This window comes from Onychomys torridus, chromosome 23, assembly GCF_903995425.1.
Source record: "Onychomys torridus chromosome 23, mOncTor1.1, whole genome shotgun sequence".
NCBI lineage: Eukaryota > Metazoa > Chordata > Mammalia > Rodentia > Cricetidae > Onychomys > Onychomys torridus.
The window spans coordinates 48,776,292-48,799,206 of NC_050465.1; the positions used below are offsets into that span (position 1 = coordinate 48,776,292).

General features: G+C 44.3%; 1 protein-coding gene across 4 annotated transcripts in view; it reads right to left on the minus strand.

The window, feature by feature from the left end:
* Window positions 1-2,360: 2,360 nt before the first annotated feature.
* Klf7 (Kruppel like factor 7) overlaps window positions 2,361-22,915 on the minus strand; it is an 88,450-nt gene continuing 67,895 nt past the window's right edge. For all 4 annotated transcript variants that reach the window (XM_036173564.1, XM_036173563.1, XM_036173565.1 and 1 more), the window contains 2 exons: window positions 8,705-8,828; window positions 2,361-2,457 (listed from right to left, as the gene is read on the minus strand). In XM_036173564.1, the coding sequence (XP_036029457.1) occupies window positions 2,406-2,457; window positions 8,705-8,828 (176 nt within the window). In that variant the 3' untranslated portion in view covers window positions 2,361-2,405. The remainder of the gene's footprint in view (window positions 2,458-8,704; window positions 8,829-22,915) is intronic.

Genomic DNA, 22,915 nt, shown 5'->3' on the forward strand with positions numbered 1-22,915 from the left:
AAAACAGATCTCTTTTTTCTTTAATACCCTCCAACTAACATATACATAATTGCTTCTGGCAAATGGAGTGTGTGTGTGTGTGTGTGTGTGTGTGTGTGTGTGTGTGTGTGTGTGTGTTATGTGTTTAGGGTGGTTTCTTTTTTTATTATTATTTATTTTTGGTCTAAATTGAAATAAAAAGGAAAAGAAAAAAGAAAATTCTAAAGGCCAGACCTCAAAACACTCCAAGTGTCCAACTGGAAGCTATAGCATTTGTGACAAGGAGGTCCCTTCACCCTCAGACGAGCGGATTCAACATTTCAGTGAAACAAAGGTTGTAGAAAGCTGAGAACCCAAGCGCCAAGGATCTTGAAGGTTGCTGTCATGTATGTTTGTGTTGCTTATATTGGTACTATGATTTCTTTTCAAAGACTTCAGTTTTGCATCCCAAATATGCATGGGGTCGCATTTTAACAGTCAATGAGTCAAGCCGTCAGAGGAGGGCGGGAGGGAGCCAGCTGGTATGCAGGAGCAGCAACCATGTGCGGACCAAATGCCATTTTTTTGTTTGTTAGACATGTCTTGAAGGGATGGTCCCAGAATATACAAAATATACAATCTGCCCTAATAACCACCCCGCTTGCTTGCATAGGACATTTGATGGTCCTAAAGGCAGTCTTTGGAGTTTAGACCAGTGCCAGCTAGCTAAGAATTCGGGAAGATAGAAATCAGCGTTGGATGTATGTGTGTGAAATGCAAGTGAGCAATACAATTCCCTTGGAGTCAGCTTTCAGAGTAAATATGAGGCCTCTGTTGATCCTGGGTGCTTTAGGTCACAAGTCACGGTGGGCCTAGCCAAAAGAACCGGTTCCCCTCCCCACAAAGAAAGTGCCCTCCCCCCACCCCTTAGACACATCACAAAAGAGACACCTCCATCCTTTCCTACATGGACAGCCTTCATTCCCACAATGGTATGTTGAAATATGTATTTAACAAGTGGGTACCATGAGCTCAGTGGGTAAGAGGGAAGGGATGGGATGATGATTTGTGAAGCCTCTAGACTTGGGAGGCACCCTCAGATTCCTCCACTCCTGGAAAGAGTGATATTTTTGGCTTTTTGTCAGGTCATAACCCAGAGTTAGATTAAATAGGCAGCTGCCCTTTGAGACTAGCGACATCTATGTTGTAACTGGTTATAGGGTAACAAAGACACAGCCCAGTAGCTGTGAGCTGAGGTCATCACGCCTCAAGGAGGGAGGAGAGAACTGTGATGTCCCATCTGATTGGCTGCTTCGAGAGCTGGACATCCAGGTTCCGGGAGAGTCCTGGAGAGGTTTAGTCCATGGAGAAAAGATAAAACATTTAAGCTTCCAAATAAGCTTTTTCAAGTTTCCATTAGCAAAAATCAGAGAGAGTAAAAAGAAAAAATCTAGCACTGGCAAGGAGGTGAGGCTCAAGGGGTATACTGTGACTTATCATCAAGGACTTTATTCTCTTGGCCACTTTGCAGTCATGCTAGAAGTTTCCAGAATCCCTAGTGCATATGATGTGCGAGAGTCAAAAAGGTAAGAAAAGAAAATTCCTCCCTTGAGAATGGAGTCTAGAGAGCTGCAGGCCAGAAAGGTGTAAGATGTGAATCCATAGTCTGCCGCCGCTAAGGCCGTTGGTACCGACTCAAGAGAGCTCAGTGGTCCTAAGAAGAACCAAAACTGATTGACAGTTCTGGGAGGAAGTGTGACACACAGAATAGTAGGACTTTTCACACACAAAGGACAAATAAACCAGGAGTTAAGTTTGGCTACCAAACTGCAATTTGGTTTTCTAGGTCAATTTCCCCCAACTACTTAAAAAGAAACATTAGTGCTACACATATGCAACCATGAGATGGTGGATTCTCTTATATCAAGTTGCACTGAGAAGCAAATTCTGCAAGCCCCTCGTACTGCCGGCCACCATGGAGACGTCCATTTGCTTTTCTTTCTTTCTTTCTTTCTTTCTTTTTTTTTTTTCTTTTTCCAATGGTAACAGCAGGAAGTAATTCCAATAGTGCTGGAGTCAGCAGCCAGCGCCTGCTGAGTTCGCCTGCCTTCCTTCTTCTTCGCCTTCTACCATCTGGCTAGGGCAAGGCATAAGAAATAGACGTATATACTTTAAATATAGTTGAGTGCATGACAGTGGGTCTGTGTGTGGGTCTGTGTGTGAGAGGGTGTGTGTACGTGTGCGTGTACAAGTATGCACACAGAGGTTTGTACTCGAGAACTTTCTTCTGCGAGGCAGTGCTCCCCGCCTGAAGTCCAGCCCTCTGCCTCATGGCCTTTCCTTCGGACACTGGCTGATGCCATGGCAACTCTGGCCTTTACGGTGTTTTGTTGTTTTTGTTGGTGGTGGTTACTTTTGTTTTTTTGTTTTGTTTTGTTTTGTTTTGTTTAGATATGTCTCTTCATATGGAGAGCAAGATGGTCAGACCTGGAGAAACACCTAGAATGATAAACAAAGAAGCCTGTTAGAGAGGTCCAGCTTTTACCACCAAATGATCAGTCTATTAAAGAGAGACGGTACCCATGAATTACAGAGAGATGAGGAAGTGTGCTGGAGGAGCCAGCTAGGGTTAAACTGCTTCCGTTCAAACCCTGGCTCTTGTAGGAGCTGTGTGGCTCAGCTCACACAGGGATGCTCACAGCACTCGCCTAGGCTTGTGCAAAGGACTGAAGACAATGCGTATAAGAATATCACGTCACATGGAGTAGGATGTCAATGCATGTTAACTGTTATGATCATAACTATAATTATCTAAGACAGAACGAATGTGGAAGTGCTTCCAGACGCACACCACGCTCATACACTGTAAATACAATAACGAATAATTGGCCTGTATCACCAGATAGTGGAACACTGACGTTTTAACACCCAGATTGCAGTCTCAAGCTTCACAACGAAAGCCCAGGAAGGTACTACCTGTAATTCCCAGGCTCACACAGGCATAACAGACTCACGTCAAGGCAAAGAATGGAGAACGGTGTTCACAGACTGAGTATGGTATGGTATGTAGAATGTGCCAGAGTATCCTCAACACTACCCTAGTGACATCTCCATGGTGAGTCCATCAGTCTCTCTGTGTGTGTCTGTCTGTTTCTGTGTGTGTTAAAGAGCTGAACTGAGGCTGCATAGGTGGAGAACAGAAAGTGGGACTGAGGCTTTTGGATTAACACTTGGCGCTTAAGTTCTACAATCGAGCGCCTTCCTTGGCAGATGTTATGGCCATCTTCCTTCCTTTTTACTGATAGTAGACACATGATAGTCTCTTGGGTAGAAACCCTTTTACGCTCTCAGTAGTATAAAGCTGACCTTCCTTCTAAGGTGAAAGCTATGGAGGCATTGATTGCTAAGCAACAGTCATATGACTCACAGAAGCCAATGGCAGCTCTTAGCTGCTGAATTTACTGGAAGAGAGACATGCTCCTTCAACTCGGAATGCTAAATTGCTCTGAGATGAGCTTGGCATTGCTAGTGCCTATATTGCAGCTGTGGAAAAGCCTGCTGGAGAAGGAAGTGGGCAGAGGAAAAGGCGGAAGGGAAAAAAATCCAGATGATATCTGAGAACCTGGATTCAGCCAACCTTAAATACAAACTGAATTCCATTTCTGATAGTTATCTGAGCTAATAAATAACCTTTTACACTAGCATCACTCTAAAGCAGGGTTCTGTATCTTACCATTAGTATAGTATAAGCATTTCTATGTCCCAACAGTGTGCAATCTCAGGTTCTGGCTGGAGTATCAGCTATGTGCATGTAAAACAACGGCCATGCATGACCCTGGCTATGTGCTCTCCTTCTCTCCCTCTTTCCTTAAGCCAGTCCTTGCCTTGCCTATAAAAACATTCCTAGGCATCCCTGTAGCCTGAGATAGCCCCAACACTCAAAACCCTAGCTAGGACATTAGCAAGCCACCCATTCAGGCTTGCAGAGTTTCCTGTCCAAAGCAAGACTTCCTTGTGTTTGTTCATTCTTAAAACAAACAAATCACAAATCCACCCTGTCCCCTGACCCCAACAGTCTCCACACCCTCTGTCTGTGCCCATTCCTTAAATAGGTACACATGCACAACAGAACCTAAGGAGATGAGGAGAAATAAGACAGAAAGACAATGAAAAACTTATGTTATGGGAAAACTACAGCAGAAAAAAATCTAACCCAAGGATGCCCGAATAACAACCCCGGCCCCACCAGCTTTTTTTAGGCCCTAATTTGGAGTGAACAGCTATATGGACAATCCCGCCGAACTAACTCTGAAACAGATTTGATTTATTGTAAAATAGTGATACAGCTCAATAGTCTTCAGGGAACTTAGCTTTTAACTTGCACAATTCCATACTGTCATGGGGGCCCACTGTCTCTTCTCCTTCCTTCCCCCAATTCCCCCCTCTTTTGCTTTTTTCTAAGATCTACAGGCTGCTGATACCATTTCTGGAGACTCTAACCCTTCATCATCAAAGCACAGTCCTTAAAAATGGAAAAGGGGGTTGAAAGAGTCAGAGCAGCTTTGAAGATGGAGGATTTGGAGTCTCCTGCAATGAGACCCTGGAAAAAAGCAAGAAATAGACTCCCCCTAAAACCTCCAGAATAGAATACAGGCTGCCAACACCTTGACCACAGCCCAGTGAGAGGGATTTCTATTGAACTTGGAAGCTACAGACCAGCAGGAGGATGGTTTTGTAATGTAAACAAACAAGAGACATTTGTGGTCCTAGGTTGTCATAACAACCAGAACATCAACCCAGAGGATCAGTGGTTAGGGTGGAATTGGGACCTGAGAGAAAACAACAGAGCAGTCTGTCTGTCTGTCTCTAGTATACTGAACTGGCGAGATGAAGAGGGAGGAGTGAGACTCTTTGCTTTCCTTCTCAGGTCCTGGGAATATCTCCCTGACGTACAGCATTGTTCAGTCACCTGCGTTCTGCTTCTCCTATGGCAGGACATCTAGCCATACATATATGCTCAACTACCCATCCTTATCCCTCAATCTTCAGGAAAAAAGCCAAGCCCTTTAGTCTGGTATGAAATACAACTGCGTGCCAACTGACCCAAACAAGCATCTTCATTTGCTCAAGCTCCAGGAAATGTTTGATAGTTAGACTTAGACCAGATTCCCCACAAAAATTAAGGTTTCCACTCAAATTCAATACACCAGGTTAGGTACTCAGTCAAGACTAATTTTCATTTACCAATTTATACTTACTGAGCTCTGCATAGAAACGGGAAAGAGGAGTCGATAAACTGGGCATCTAGAAGTCTAGAAGTGCAGAATCCAATCATTTGAAAGCTCCCACGCCCCAGGAAGTATTCATAATGGCACAACAGCCTAATGACTTTTAGAACAAGGTCTTTAGTGACTGAAACTGGTATATTATGGAGGACTAGGCAAAGCCTATGGTCGTTCTCTTGCCAATGGTCAGGACCCTCTGAGGTCAAATGTGTGTTAAGCCAACTGCAACCCTCTAGGAGACTATGAAGCTGAAACCCAGCTAATACTCTTTGTCATCTAAAGGTGTACTGCTATAAATACTAAAACACCCCCTCTTGACTATCCAAGACCTTTTAGGACCACCTTGATAACAGTCCCCCTGGATTCTAATGGTCTGTTGGGAGGAGTGTTACTATGCCTGTAGAACTGAGACCTCTGTACCACCATCGATAGCCTCATGCTCTTGGCTGGAACAGGGCCTGTCCCTGTAGCACTGGATCACTTGATGGGCTACAATAGATTCTGTCTGATGAGGATGTGGTACAGTCACCTCATTGGTTTCCCCTCCAACCTTTACCTGAAGCTGGAGGTCACAAAACTCAGTGTCTTCAGGGGCCAAGTGTGGGGAAGTATGTAAGTGCATTGAGCCAATATAAATAACAAGCAGACAACACTTCCAGATTCTCTCTTTCCACTTGGGATAAGGCATTAAGTGTGAGGAAATAGTGCTTGTTAGAGGAGATAACACAGAAAGCAGGGGGGTACTAGACAATAAATGACTTGCTTTTGTGCTGGAGAGGCAATAGGGAGTGGTAGGGATAGCAGAAAAACAATCATCACAACATGTGACAGTTATTCAGCTCCAGTCCATGACAGCCAGCTGGGAATATGAGCCCATGGTGATCAGATACAAATTGTTCTAGATCAAACTAGACGTACAGATTGTTTAGTATGTGACATTTAACATTTTAAGCAGGAGCAAAGAAAACAAATAAATATAATTACCTCAGGTATTTTTAAAATACACACACAAAATAAAAGTGTGCATTATACATGGTATATGTTTAAGAAAAGGAAGGTTAAACCTCATTTAGCCTCTACAGAAAGGGGGCTGACTGCTCAAATTCTGAGGCCAGCAGCGACACATTCACACACACTGTGAAGCAAACAGGGTACAGGATCCTGCTACCAGCTGTAGACAGCCTCCATTTCCAAAGGTCAAAGTCTCCTAAGGAATGGCAGTTTCCCATCACTCCAGGGCTTCCTTTCATCTGCTTTGGGGCCTCACGACAGTTCCCAGACCTGTCTATTCTTAGCTCCCTAAGCAGTGAAATGAGAGGTACTGCCTGTCATGAGACACTAGCGAGTTCCAGCCCTCATTCCTGAGGTTGAAAATGGACTCCTGACCTAGGACATGGGACTCTGGCCTGCTCAAACTCCCCCTCGGTATCGCATCCCAGAATTGGTGCCATCAATACAGCAAATTCCATCTGCAAAGACCACAGTGCATTTTGATGAGGCAAACAAAGCAAATGACTAACCAGATTACCCATCACTGCTATTTCCTTCACACCCAACAGGCTTGGAATATTTTTCCACATCAGTCACACAAGTGGGTGACTGACTGCTAATGTATCGGCTGCTCCAAGTTAGGAATTCCTCAGTGGGTTGATCTGGCAATTTCCTCATAAGTGCTCATTGTCCGCTTCTAAGCACTAGGGCAACCCATAATGCCACAATCTCCAAGTCCCAGCCCCAACACCCTTCAGAGACGGGTGACTTCTGCGGGTACCTCCTGCCACTACACAGCTCACAAAGAATTCATCTTCATCCCAGTTTGATTAACAGTGGAAAGCTCTTCTTCACAGGCCTGTGGGCAGAGCCAACACCTGTCGGCTTCTTTATTAGCCAGGGCTGTGGGAGATAGAGGTTGAAGGATGGTGTCAAACACAGACACACTGACGGGACACCCAGAGGAAGAAAAGCTTCTGCACTCCAGAGGCCTTCTAGGGAATGGAAAGGGCTGTGGAAAAGGGCTGTGTACCTGGGTAGCAGAGGCAACTCTCCAGGCAGTGGCTGACAATAGCAGCTAGAAGCAGGCTTCCTCAGGCCTGGGGGGAGGTTATCTCCGCACTCCAGGAGGCATGGGGTCTTTATTTAGTTCTTAGAGGATGGAGATAAGAGGAAAATAGCCTCTTCAGGAAGAATGGGGGGGGGGGGGGGAGAAACACAACTGTCCTTTATAAGCATCCCAAAAGAACACCAGGCCAACTTGGCCGAGGGTGGACTTGGACATCCCTGCTCTGCTCTCCAAGCAAGCAAACTCTCAGAGGAAGGCCTGGCCAGTGGGAGATGCAGGTGTGGAGCGTGGGGACTGGGAGAGGCAGGAAGTGAGAGGGATCTCATTTCCTCCCAAGGACAGCCAGGCCTCTGTGGACATCCTGCTTCCCGCCTCCTGCCATCCTGCAATCTGCTGGCCAAGCCAGGGAACCCTGAGGCTTTCAGGGACTTTTATTGTATTAGAAGCATTTTTTTTTTCCTCATCATAACTGAGACCTTTAGTATTGCATTAAAAAGATGGTTAATTTTCTTAAGCTTCCTTTTAAACACAGAAATAGGATTAGACGGATAACATGCTCAGATGCAAGCCCATTATTTGATTATGTCTAAACCTAATCCTGCCTTCACCTTGGCCTGCAGAGTCTCCATTTTGGGGTTTATCGGCTGATCATGCCAGGGTTGTCAGATACTATTACTTGGCTACTATCTGTTGCTACGTGATCCTTCCACTATCAAATGCTGAAGGTTTGAAATTGAATTATAGGGAGCGTTTGCAGAGTATTGCCATCTCTGGACCCTTGAGCATATCTTCATCGAGGAAGGAATAGTCCAGATGTCCAAAGAACAGGCCCTTCCTTTAGTAAACTCATTTCTAATAATGCTTCAGAAAAAAGTCTTAGAAATGAGCCTTTCTCCCATTAATGGACCTTTCCCCCCCTCCTTCATTATGAAAGATGAGGGAAGGTGGTATGGGTAATAATAAAAAGATCAGAAGAAGCAACTATGATGAGATAGTCTATTACCTTTTCCAGTATACTGTAGTGTTCTGTCTCATCACCTCTGTGTGAGGAGTGGTGCTGATGTCTTGTTTGTACCCAGTGACCAGCATTGGTTAAAGGCCAATGCTGAGCAAATACTATGCCACCAAATTGAGAACCTGAATTTATACCATGTAAGAGTAGGCTTCCTCTCACTTTTTTTAAGCAGTAGAGACGTAGAAGGTATTGCTAGGGCCATGGAGCTGGGGGTGCGCCAGGCCTGTGACTAGTCCTACATCACACATATGGACCAGCCTCCAACCTACTGCACTGGAGCTGGGGGTGCGCCAGGCCTGTGACTAGTCCTACATCACACATACAGACCAGCCTCCACTCTACAGCATGCTCTCCCTCCTTCATCCAGTGGCTTCTAGGTCGCCTTACCTGTCACAGTGGTTGCATTTAAAGGGCTTTGCACCTGTGTGTTTCCTGTAGTGCCTTGTGAGCTCATCACTGCGTGCAAAACGCCATTCGCATCCTTCCCATGAGCACTTGTAAGGCTTCTCACCTGCAGAAGACACGGAAGGACCATGGTCAGTCGGCAAGGAAGGACTGCACGCCTGCTTGGGTTCTGCAAGTCTCAGAAAAAGCCTCTCAGATCATTTTAGGGAGACTAGATTCCCTAATATAGAATGTCACTTTTTTTTTTAAAGCCTCCTGGTGTTGAGTCCCCCGTTCCCCCCCACTCTGTTTTTCCTTTTTTTAACCTTCAAAAGTGGCTTTACAAGATCTTCAGTTCTGGGGCTGTCATTTCGGTTCCCAGAGTCAGGGCATTTCCTTCAACTGGTGAGGAATCAATTTTTATTTATTTTCTATTCCCCGGAGCACTCTGAGCCCCACGGTCCAAGCAGAAAGGAAACGCGCTATTTTCATCCGAACCACAAATGCTTCTAACTCTGTTTTTCTCAAGAACCTCCAGTCATTTACTATTTCAGACTTTTTTTCCCCTCTCTCTCCCTTCCCCCACTCTTCCACCGCAAACCATAGCCAGGTAGCTAAGGGATGAGAGAAACACCTTCGCCTCCCAGAACCCACCCGTGTTCCTTCCAGTAAACAGGACTACATGGACAGACAGCAGGACCACTGTGGTGGTATTGTGTTCCCCAAAATATTGTGCACCCTAATAAACTTAATGTGGGGTCAGAGAACGGAACAGCCACTAGATACAGAGACCAGAAAATGGTGGCACCTTTAATCCTAGCATTCCAGAGGCAAAAATCCCTCTGGATCTCTGTGAGTTCAAGGCCACATTAGAAACAGCCAGGCATGGTGACTCACGCCTTTAATCCCAGGGAGTGATGGCAGATAGCAGAAAGATATATAAGGCATGAGGACCAGAAACTAGAAGCATTTGTCTGGTTTAGCATTTGGCTGGTTAAGCTTTTAGGCTTTGAGCAGCAGTTCAGCTGAGATCCATTTGGATGAGGACACAGAGGCATCCAGCCTGAGGAAACAAGACCAGCTGAGGAACTGGTGAGGTGAGGTAGCTGTGGCTTGTTCTGTCTCTCTGTTCTTCCAGCATTCACTCCAATACCTAGCTCTGAGTTTGATTTTATTAATAAGACTCTTTTATTAATAAGATTCCTGCTACAGACCATCAACTGAGAGAAAGACAAAAATCACTTCCCAGTTCCTGGCATTCATGGAGAAACCTCGCAGAAGTCCTCGTTAGGAGGTTCCCATGACTCAGTGGCTCTTCTAGAGTGTTCATACTGGACAGCAATATACATCATCACAAAATAGTTTAGAAGTCAATTTGTAGAGCAAGTTTTAGCCGCAGAGAAGCTGCTGAGAAACATGAAATCTGAGCACTTGTGCTCAAGTGACCTTTCCACAGAGTAAATACAGATGGAGGAATATGTAAGAAAACGTGCATGACTTTGCCTGGGGCTTTTTTTTTTTTTTTTTTAAAACCCATCACATCTGTCATCAAATAGGACAAATATTTATCCTTCTAACTATATAGTGAACTGGCCCTCATTAAGTAGAAAAATAATGTTTAAAACTCCAATGAAATCCTAACGTGGTGCCCCTGCTGCTGAAAGGCTGGTAAGTACAGTGGTCTAGGGGCCACAGTCAACCTTCCTGTGGTCCTATGTCTGACCACAGGGCAAGGGTGATTAATCCTGCGTGGCTGTCTAACCTTAGGCAAGTTAACAAAGTTCTCTGGGCTCCTGTTTTCTCAGAGATAACAATAATGTGTACCCCTAAAAGGTTTGTAAAATTACATACTAATTAGAAACAGTAGCTGGCACATGGGAGACCCATATTGTTGGTAAATATTATAAAGTATCCAATTTGAGGGCCAGGGAGACAGCTCACCAAAGTGCTAGATGCATAAGCATAGGCATATAAATAAGCATCCTGGATGCCCATGTCAAAGAGCTGGGTACAGATGTGCACTAGAGAGTGAGACAAGCTGATCCCTGGAGTTCACCAGCCAGCCAGGCAGCTTAGCCAAGCTGGTGAGCTCCAGGTTCAGGGAGAGATCCTACCTCAAAAACAAAGTGGAAAGCAACTGAAGAAGACACCTGATGCTGACCTCTGGCCTCTGATCTCTGACCAGAACATACCTTCATGAACACACATTTGCACATGTACCTGCATGCACACATAAACATAGCCACACGAGCACATACATACAATACACACACACACACACACACACACACACACACACACACACACACACACACACACTTTCAAGCTACAGTATAATGGATGTACGCATCTTTCTGAATTTTCAACAGCTACATCTCACAGCACACAATATTTAAGAAAACATCACCTAGTTACAGTACTTGACCTATTTTTTTTTCTTTCCACCTTTTCGTCCCTTTAAACTTGACTAAAAAGCACTCACAATTCTCCATTTCTATCACCTCGAATCAAATCAAACATGCCTGAAAATCTTTTTTTTTCCCCCTAGACAGGGTTTTTCTATGTAGCCCTGGCTGTCCTGGAACTCGCTCTATAGACCAGGCTGGCCTGGAACTCACAGAGATCCACCCATCTCTGCCTCCTGAGTGCTGGGATTAAAGGTTCGAGACACTACCCCCCAGCCATGCTTGCAACGATTACTTCATCACATTGGTGCCCCAGGGAGCCCACTGCTCCGCAAGATGCAGTACAGAAGGGGAGTGAGACATGCATTTCCTTCAAAGGGAACCAAGGATACATGGAGTGGTGGGGCCTAGGAGGAAAGATTCATTTATGGAAGTGTGTGTGTGTGTGTGTGTGTGTGTGTGTGTGTGTGTGTGTGTGTGTGTATGCACATGCATGTATGTCTTAACACCAAGCTGTGTTGGGTTCACCTTATTGCTAGCTCCTTGATGAGAAACACTGGGAAGGATACATCTGCTGAAGAAAAAAGTGAAGGCGTGCCCTCAACTTATGGTATATACAACAGGTTTCTTGGACCAGGTAGTTCTTGACTAGACAATGAACCTCCATCCCTCCCCTAGTTCCTGTGTTTGCAGGAACTGCTTGGGAGAAAGGCCTAATCAGACGTCAGTTAAAAACCCTTGAGAGCTCACGGCTCCAGACAGCCAAGGCTGGAGTCAATGTGGTCAGTGCAAGTTTTAATAGCTCTTCAGTACGTATGTGGAAGGAGACAAGGCCAGCCAGGGTGCCCTTCAGGTATGTTCAGAATGAGAGGGGTGCTACAGGAAAAGCAAGCTACCCCAGGGCCCTGTCTGAAAGACTAGTGGGCATCAGCTACTTAATGCCATGGATCACTCACAGGGCTCTCTGTTCTTTCACATGGAGACCTGGTACAAAAATATATATGTAAATATGAACAAGGCACCTAAATGTTCAGAAATTCAAAATGCCTTCCAGTCCCAAAGACATAATAATAATAATAATAATAATAATAATAATAATAATAATAAACAATTAATAATAATAAAAATAATAAAATCTAAAACCTGATGTTTCCTAGTACCAGGGATCTTTGTTCCAGCTCAATCTCACACAGGAACTGGCTGGCCCGGCATAGATAACGATGCTGTGAAGGGTCCAGAAAGGACAGAGAAGAGGGGAGACAGAAACAGGGGCACTTAAGGTTTGGTTTTGCTCTCGCTGAATTCTTTGAATTGTTTTCGTTTCTTCAACAAATAGCACTGAAGTTTTGGTTATCTTTCCCGAAATACTGCACTTGCCTGGTTTGTTCCCTGCACAGGCTCGGCTGTCCTATGCAGGAGAGAGTTCAGAGTCCTGGTACCTGTGAACTTTTGCCTGCAGGAGATGTGACGTGGCTCAGAGCCCTTTCTCCCAGCCACTGGCTTCAGCTGCAGTGGGACACTATGCAGAACAGGGCAAAGGTCGGGTCCCTTTGTGCCTGACATCTCAGCCCAATGACATTAGGTGACTCACCAGGCTGTTTTTGGTTTTGATTTCCTTAATGTCTACCTTCCAGTTAGCATTCTTGCAAATACTCATTCATGAGAAATTTTAAATAATCACAAAGGAATTCAGCAAGATGAAGGAGCTGTGCCTGAACACAGGGTTCGGTTCGGAGGTCAGAGGAGCAGAAGACACATGGAGTTGGGAGCAGGGGACTTAGGCTGCTGTCTTCCACATTCTGTGCCCAGATCCTTACATTGGTCTGCACAGGTGAGGCCGGTCTGTAAATTCTTGTTAGAGTTTTCACTATATGGTCAGGATGACTTCTCCAAAGACCCCCCAGCACCTCACGAGATCCGAGGTGTGGACCACCCATACCTAAAAGGCACGGATTCTTATCCTTCTAATCTACCTGTGGGAAACTTTGCTCACTTCATGAAAGGTTTAACCGTCTTCCTATATAAAGGAACTTCCCTGATTGGAAAAGAAAATAATTTTAGTGAGAGAGAGGGCGAAAGGAAGGGAAAAGGATAGAAGTTGGGAGAGGTAGGAGGAAGGTAGGTGGAAAGACGGAGAGGGGAGAGGGAAGGAGAAGAGCAAGGAAAGGAGGGAGGGAGGGGAAGGAAGGGAGTGGCATAAGATGAAGGAGGGGGAGGGAGAAGAGGATGGAGAGGGAGAGAAGGGGAAGAGAGACTGCAGGGATGGTGCGGCTCATCAACTCTTAAGTGAACTAGGTAAGCCGTTACTCAGATCTTCTCCCTACTTGACCTGTTCCTGCACCCCGACTTCCTTCTTGTCTACACCAGATACCCCTCCGGGGTATAAAAATGAAGCACACAGCAAGTGTGTGACACCCAGAATGGTAAAACCACTCATCCCACTGCACCCCAAGAGTGAACAAAAGGGCGTTTGAGACAGGCAGATTAAGAGACACATAAAGCATTAGGACAGGAGTGCCCAGCAGATGACTGAGTAGATGCAGGTGTACACATCACGGAGGTGACTGCACACCCAGCTACTGTGCTCCCAGCTCCCAGGCAGGAAGGAGAGGACCCTTCAGAACCCCCAGGTTTCAGGCTGAATATCAAGAACCACTTTGCCAGGCTGGCAATCACCTCGAGAAACTTGTTTCCCTGGAGGAGACATGCCACCTCTGAGGTGATTTACAGCCTGATGAGGGCTCTTAAGGAAAGGTAAGGGTGCCTGAGAAACACAACTGCCATTTATCGAGGTTGAATTACAGCAAGAATTCATGCGCTCCTACAAAATGGATCTGAAATGGAGTACGCTCTCAACCAACATGGCATTTTCTCTGCCTCTCCCAGGGTCACTCTCCCTAAATTGTGATCAGCAGATCTGATGGATCAAATGACACCGTCATAAATACTTTCTGACCGTGCACCCCAAATATATGTAGATTTATCCATGAATTATATAAATGTACTAAAGTCCTAGCATGTTAGGATACTGTAAAGCCCATATTCAATAGAGCGATCATTAAAAAGAATGAGGGCAAATTAAATATAAATAAAGTCATACATTATTCTTCTTGCACTCAGAAAGACTGTAAATTAAATATAAATAGAAGTTATACATTTTTTTCCTCTTGCACTCAAAAAGACAGAGCTGCACAGCCCAGCTTCTGAGGCTCGGTCCTGGCAGGTTAAAGGAAGCAACTGCTCTAGCCCCATGCTACTGGTCTGCTTCCATTCTTTGCCCTTACAGTTCAAGTCTTCTTAAAACCGTCACAGAAGCCTTTGAAAATTCAAAATCACAGCCCGTGTCTCTCCTAGGGCACCTTGACATGTTCTATACCCATACAATCAGCTTCTTTGACATTCTGTGGATTTTGTTTTAAGCATCTGAAAACCTTATTCTGAGGGCTGGGGAGATGGCTGGGTAGGTGAAGTACACTCCACAAAGGCAGGAGGACTTGAATTTGGGATCCCAGCACCCCCCCCCAAAAGCAAGCCTTGTGCCACCCACCTATAATCTCAGAGTTGGGTAGGTGGAGACAGGATGCCTGAAACTCACGGGCTAGCCAGCCTAGCAAGATCTCACTGACCTCCAGGGTCAGTGAGAGACTGTCTTAAAAACAAAGAGGTAGAGAATAACCAAAGAAGATACCCAATATTGAACCTCACATGCATGCATACACATGTGCACACAGATTAACAAACACACAAACGCATGCATACACATGCACATGCGCGCACATACACCATTTTCCTGTGAAAGATGACAACAGATGTTATTAGAGCTACCATAACCATTCCCACCTCAAAAAGAGTTAAAATGGCCGGGCGGTGGTGGCACATGCCTGTAATCCCAGCACTCAGGAGGCAGAGCCAGGCGGATCTCTGTGAGTTTGAGGCCAGCCTGGTCTACCAAGTGAGTTCCAGGAAAGGTGCAAAGCTACACAGAGAAACCCTGTCTCCAAAAACCAAAAAAAAAAAAAAAAAAAAAAAAAAAAGAGTTAAAATGAAATACAAATGTTTTATAGTTCCCCACCATTCTCAGAAAAAAAAAAAAAAAAGTCCCAAGTCTACAAAGCCCTACAGTATGCAGTTAGCATGACCTGAACACTGGCCAGGCCACCTTTCTCATCTCATCTACCAATCTCCCCTTCCAGGAATCCCCATCTTGCCAATTCACTTCTCACAAACGCTTCTACCCCAGGGCCTCTCTGTCTGCCCTTGCTTCGCCCTGTAACTGGAACATTCTTGTTCCTTCATAGAATTCTTCATTCAGCCTCTGCCTCAAGGTAGCCCACCCTCACTAGCTTCTGTAGGAAAGCAGGTGAATGGTGACAGAGTGGTATAATCTTAGCGTGTGGGAGGTGGAGGCAGGAGGATGTAGAGTTGAAAGCCAGCCGTGTCTCTAAATAAAATGAAGTGCAGACTGTCCCTCTACCCACAGCACCTAATCATTTGAAATGAGGCGGCCTGGCATTGCTGCATGCTACTGCCTCCATCCTTTGCCAGACTGTCAGTTTTAGGCTAGTATCCATTTTGTCCATTGCAATGCTAACAGCCCTGAGCATGCTGTGGCATCCCTCCGAGTAGAACACACTAAATGACTAATAATAATTTTTAAAAAATCCTTGAGACCTAACTACATCTTCCCTGTCAACAAAGACTGGAGTCCACAACTGGACCAAGACAGTTTGTGTGAGTTCTAATCCCTTGCTGGCTTAAGAGGTAAAATGTGTGCTTGGCTGTTAACATCTGAGATGTCTCTTGGAGGTGGACTAAATGTGTATTCTTTCACCATCAGAAGTCATTTCCATCCCTTCCTCATCTCTCAGAGCCTAAAGGAAGAGAGTCCTGACCACCTGCATCTCACACTTTGGACCCTGGACAGTGAAGGGCATTGACTTATAAAGGCTTGCCTCTGGGGCTGGACTAGAAAGCATTCCTGATGGAGCAGATGCACGGAGCTTCAAGATCACCTTTAAGATACAGATGGCAGCATGAAATATGAGCATGCAGCAGAATTGTGCACTCAAGGATTTTTAAAAGACCCTTGGAAATGAGCAGTGTGCATGCAAATTTTCTAAATCCACTTCCTGATCTGCAAAGCGTCATTCTGAATCCATGTCTTAAAAAGAGGAGAACTTTGACATGGTTAGAGTTCTGAAAAGGCTAATTTGAATCCTTCCTGATTTGCAATGCGATTACTAAGCATCCTGGCACATCAAGGCTCTAGTCCTCTCAGGGCCTGGGTTAAGAACATGGAAATGTCTCAGATTAGGAAATGGAGAGGCTGGAGAACATGGCAAGGCCTTTGTTTTTTCCTTTAAGGACAACCAAAGGCCATCCATCAGCAAAGGCCCACCCAAGTGCTTCCACATCCCACTCGGTAGCACCAAAGACTCTACAATGTGACACCCAGGGGAATGAATCATCAGGAGAGACAATGCCACAAAGCTTTCCTAACACCAGAAACTGAACAACCAGCAAACGTCACTCCACAGCTTGGCCATGCCAGCTTAGGCTTATTGGTACCACCGTTGTAAAGTACCAGGACTGAGTTATTGACGGGCTCTGCTTTGGAGAATTGCCCAGGTTTCTCTTTGATTCCAGCTGCACCTTAAGTAGTTTCTCTTCTTCTCCAATAAAGGATTGGCTGACTGAGAGAAAATAAGACAAAGACTGTACTAGCCCAGAATATTGAAAGCATCTCCAATAGCTACTACATAAAATAGAGTGTGGCTGCACTAATCCATGCTCCACGTTGATTCTTCATTCGACTATTACTGCCTCACCCAAGGCCTCCCAGGTGCTAGGACCTACACTACTGCATCCACAAAAAGCATTTATCCATTTCTGGGGCAAATTACTGTCTATTCTATTTTGAAATTTATTCTGCAAACAGCTATAAAGCAATGGCCAGCTTAGGTTAGCTGAACTCTCCGTAGCTTGAGTATCGACTTTAAGATAACTGTTCAAAAATCATTTAAATCACATCCTCAAAGATGTGCAGGTCCTACTTCAGAACAGGGAGAGTGATGGAAGGGGTTCTGGCTTACTCTTACATCCTCTGATATCTGTGTGGCCAAGACACTGGGCACAGGCGCATATGGTGTGCATACTTGAAATGCACTCAAGGAACTAAAGAACTCGAACCTATGTCTGTAAAAATGGACCTTAGAAACTGAGGTGCTGTCAAACGCTTTGTGCTTTTAGCAGGATACATTCACCATGGAAAGTCTAACACATGGACTCCAATATGCCATCAAAAGCAATACATACTAAATTGTAAAGACCCACTCTACAAGGAGTGGAAATATGACATATTAATACATCTTTCATATTGACTTTATGTTATCATATTTGTGTGCATTGGTTTATGTTGCTAAAATTAATTTTACCTGTTCCTCTTTTCCTTTTTGGCAGCGCTTAAGAGTTCTGCCACTGAGTTAACCCTTCCCCAGACTTTTTTTTTTTTTTTACATAAATAAAATAAAAAATTTCCTTTGTGGCATACATAGATTTCTGCTCCGGACGGAACTTCACAAGTCCCATGACCAACTCAACCTTAAAGGTTCATCCTGCTGCATATTACCACATTGCTGCCCATGTCTAGCCCATGGCCTTACACCCGGGTTGACATTTCTGTGTTCTTACCTATGGGAGACGCAAGCTTGCTCCCACACTCACAATCTTGCACGAATTCTCAACTACAAGGGGCTGGGAAGAGAGAAAGAAAGACTTGGCAGTGCCACTCAGTTATTGTACTTTGGTGGACTCGCAAATCTACTCCTCTCTCCCCGCTTCTCCCTCTTGCCTCTTCTCTTCCTGTCTGGAAGGCTCTGGCAAACTCCCCAAACCTAACAGCAGCTTCTCTCATTTGGAGGATTCTCCTTGTTGCTACAATGGGGTTGGTTGCCTGAGGCACCCTTCTATGGCAGAGTCTGCTTTGAGAAGCTCTGTGCATGAGTTTGGGAGGCCAAGCAGGTGATATTCAAGGTGAGATGCCAAGGTGAAGGCAGCAAACATGTGCATGGATGGAAACTCCGTAAGTTTATATGGCAGCATGTGTTAAGGGCCTGGGAACACAGGTTTGGAGCAATTAGAAAATTTTCATTCAATCAAAAGACTCAAAGACAACTTCTTTGATCTCTCAAACTTAATAGATGGATGAAGTCTCCCCCTGGCCAGAAAGCAAATTTCATTGAGGTCAGGAACCATGATCAATTTACTCACTTTATTCACAAAAGAGCATAAACTTACTCTTTCTTTCTTTTGTGTGTGTGTGTGTGTGTGTGTGTGTGTGTGTGTGTGTGAATAAACACACACACACAACAGAAGCAGTATAAAAATATTTTAGCCTCTTTGTAGGACTACATTAACTTTCACCACTGAAAGTTTAACGTATGTATTGAGTTATGCCATTAACATATATATGTCAAAATTAACATATATATGTTAAATTATATATATCCACAGAAGTGCCATAAGAAGCCCAACATAATTCCTATTTTTAGTGGTTCGCATCTCCCATAGCAACCTCTCTTGCCGTGGACAATCTTCCTACTGCAGGACTTCTCTTACTTTGGTTTCCATTAGAGCCCTCTTAAGGTCTAGGAAAAAACAGTTGGACTCCACCCTGAGTGACTGATTCACTAGAGGAAGACTGAGGAATCTGCATGTCCAGCAAATTCCTAGTCGATGCTTCAGAAACCACTGTTCCAAAGTGGGGAAAGGGATCATTCGAGTTCTAACTCTGTCATATAATAACAGTGTGTCTGACTAACTCACAGAGTCAGTAGTCACCAGGTACCTCTTAAAGACTTAGAGTTCTTGGGGCTGGAAATATGGCTGAGTGGGTAAAAGCACTAACTAGCCATGCCCGGTGCCTGATGTCCAAGTTCAACCTCTGGAACCTGTGTGAAAATAGTTGGATGTGGTGGTGTCCATCTGGAATCCCAGAACTTCTACAATGAGATGGGAGGTGGAGACAGGAGACTCATCTAGAAGCTAGACTGCCAGCCAGCTTGGAGCACACAGTTCAGCTGCCTACACAAGAGAGATTGCCTGACAAGGTGGATGGCGAAAACCAACTCCATCATTGTCTTCCACACACGTTTTGGCACATGCGCTCACCTGCTCTGGGGAAACCTAGTGTGTGAACGTGACCGGTGAACTACGAAGTCCCACTCGAAAGGAAGGTGTTACATTGATGGGGGTAGAAGAAAAGGATTTGGGACATGAGAGGCCAGAGAGGATGGTGGGAACAGAGGCCCCTGTCACGTGTACTTAAGTGGGGATAGGGACACAAGGGCTTCTTCATGAGACTTACACTGGAGTGCAGGGAGCACACTGAGGCACTTCTCTGGCTTACCCTGCCCTGCACAGCATGGTCAGCAGAATGCACAGAATCAGACAAGTCCTTTGGGGTCATCTTCCACTTTTTCATTCTCTAGGAGGTCAAGTGTCAGGTTCCTGTGGACTGTGTTTGAAATGTTGGCAGAAAACTTGGTTGGTCATGAAATCAAGGCAGCGAGAGCCTAGATGCTGAAGTAAGTTTTAACTGTTGAAAGTCAAGGAGCTTTTTCAATGTGGTACACGTGATGTCATCAACATGTGCCTGGAGACACACCTCACCAAGCTTCCCATAAGCCAAAGGATGTATGTATTGAGTGACGTCATAGTCAAGTTTCTTGTTTAACTGAAAATGTATGAAGTGTTCTAATACGTTCTAGTGGGGCTGGGCAGAGCACAACCAGTGAACAGCATACCCCAACACAACAGAGCAAAACCCCACAATGACTAAGATAGGTGCACTGTTGTTCCCACAAGACTGTAAACTCATTTACGCACTTAGGCACAAAGCAGCAATTCAAGGTCATCCTTGGCTGCATTCCAAGTTCAAGGCCAACAGTCTCAAAGAAACCCTTCAAAGAGAAAAGGAGAGGGGGAAGAATGAAAACCCCAACAACACCCCTATCTGGTGTTCTAGGTCCTCAAATTATAAAATGGGAAATCATGACCACTTGAACTTCAGACAGTTTTTTGTTTGTTTTGTTTTTCGAGACAGGGTTTCTCTGTAGCTCTGGAGTCTATCCTGGAACTCACTCTGTAGACCAGGCTGGCCTCGAACTCACAGAGATCCACCTGCCTCTGCCTCCCCAGTACAGGGACAGGCCTGCGTCACCACAGCCTGGCTCAGACAGTTTAACTACAGATATTTTTTAAAGCACCAAGCTACTTACAAAAATATTTTCCCTATTTTGTTTGTATTTGGTTTGAGTTTGCTTTTTTGTTTGTTTGTTTTGTTTGTTTGGTTTTTTGAGACAGGGTTTCTCTGTGTAGCTTTGTGCCTTTCCTGGATCTCACTCTGTAGCCCAGGCTGACCTCAAACTCACAGAGATCCGCCTGGCTCTGCTCCCCAGTGCTGGGATTAAAGGCGTGCACCACCACCACCCGGCTTGAGTTTGCTTTTAACAACGATTCTTATCAACTATTTTAGAGATTAATCTAATGAAAGCTTGATGCCACTTGGAAACTTAATATATTTATATGAATATATATTTATATTTAATACAAAGACCAGGTATATGTTAAATTTGAAGAAGAAAGTTACTAGAGCATTCATCTTTTTCCTTTTGACATGACAACCTTACCACCATGTGAACTAATTTGAAATTAACACATAAGATCATCCTTCCACTTACTACTAAAATAATTCCTCCCTAAGTCAAGTTTCTACCACTTACGCTCATATTTAGGTAGGAATTTGATTGTTAAAAAAATATATGAGCTTTATTTAAACTCACCTTTCGTCAATCCTTGGGATTCGCTTTCATAAAAGACTAAAGAACAGGATTTCACTACAACAAAAACTGTAAAGAATAAAGAATCTTGAAGACATTCATTTGGAAACCTCTCTGACAATACCTGGACCCCCTAAAGAGCAGAACTATTTCCAAGGCTGACAGCCCCAGAGCATACATCCAAGTGAGTATGGCAAGGAGTCTATTCTTCTTGACTGGAGTTTGACAGCAAGAAAAGGAAAAACTGGTACATCCAAGTCTGAACATGGGCTGGCCCATGTGACACTCCCCCACACCCACAGGAGATTTTCAGGAAGCTGAGGAGGATGTAAGGTGACTGATACTTGGGAATCATAGCACATGGAGGGGACGGGATGGTCAGGACAAGTGAGAGGGCATCGCATCAGAACAAGCCAGAGCTGACATGTAAGGCAGTCACCAAATGACACACCCAGCTGATGACATCGAATGTAGTGTCTAGGATATGCTGCACTTTTCTTTAGTTCTAAATAAAAATTGAATAATAGAAGCCTGAATTAGTATTGGGATAGGAAGTTAGCTTTCTTCTATATATGTTATAAATATAAAAAGAAATATGTATTTTTTAAAAAATAGGACAGTTATAAAATGACTGGAGTCAGCATCCTGAGTATGTTTTGATTAAGTTCATGATGATAATTTGTTATTCCCTGATTATATAATATAAATGCAGCCTAAACACACCATTTTTCATAAGATAATTTCCTCTAATTAATTTAACAAGTCAAAAAATACAATTCTATCAAACCCCCAAAAGCTGAAATTAGAGAATTTACACAGAGATAATGGAGGGCAGATACCTTCTCTGGATGAGCTACCTTTTAACAGAATATGTGTGGATCTAGTTCTTTTAGAGACAAATGTCAAAAAAGTAAAGGTTTAAGTCATCAATAACCTACAAAATCTCTTCCAACTAACTCAGAAAAAAAAATCTACATTACTTATTTTGTGATGAATGACAGTCTAGGGCAAAGACCGTTTCCACACCACTGCTAAAGTACTTGAGTGATAGTATCCATGAAACTAGGCCATCAGCTTTTCTACCTTACCAGCTGTTTACCATATCTAGGACATGGTATCTCCGTCCTCTCTACATACCACCACCTCTCTAGACCTCTTCTTACTAGAGTGCCATTGGCATGCACTCATAAGAAGTCTGTCTTCCACATGTTACCCCCTACTGAAGAATCTTACCTCCCCCCAGTTTTAGCCTTCTCTACATCTTCAGTCTTTGGCCACCTATCTTCTAGTTCCTACAGACAGTTATCTTTTTATGGCATAATACTGTGTCCTGATTTTCCCCACTCACATCAGATGCAAACTGTTCTCTAAACTGGGACATTTTACACTTTCAATGTAATAATAAATACTAAGTGCGGAGTGTGTGACCAGGCACTGGGATAGACGTTTTAGTGTTTGCCTCTCTCATCCCTCAGAACCTAATACAGGCTCAGATATACTGTCTGAATCCAATACAATGCTTGCTAATTAACAAGTCAGCCATCAGCCCAAATCCAATAGGATAAATGCTTGTTACCACCTTGCCTACCAGATCCACAGACCTTTAAGATGCGTTATCTCAAAGATAATGAACGCTTCCTGCATCTCTGTCCACAGTAGACATACCAGGTCCAATTCTTAGACTTCTCTAATTCAATGATAGTCTCTGCTTTGTGCTTTCCATTGGCATTAGTTCTAACATGCATCTACCAATCACATGGCTAGAGAGGAGAGTGAGTGGGAAAGAATTGTGCCATCAGAGAAATCCCAGGGGGAAAGCATCAAATGATGCAGGGCCCAGTGTGTGTGTGGTAAATATGTATGTGTGTGTGTGTGTGCTGTCATGTGGAGAGGAAAAACCTTATAACTCATTAGGATCATTAAAGCAGAAGCCCCCAAAGGAGAATAGACACAGTGAAATTTGAAGAATG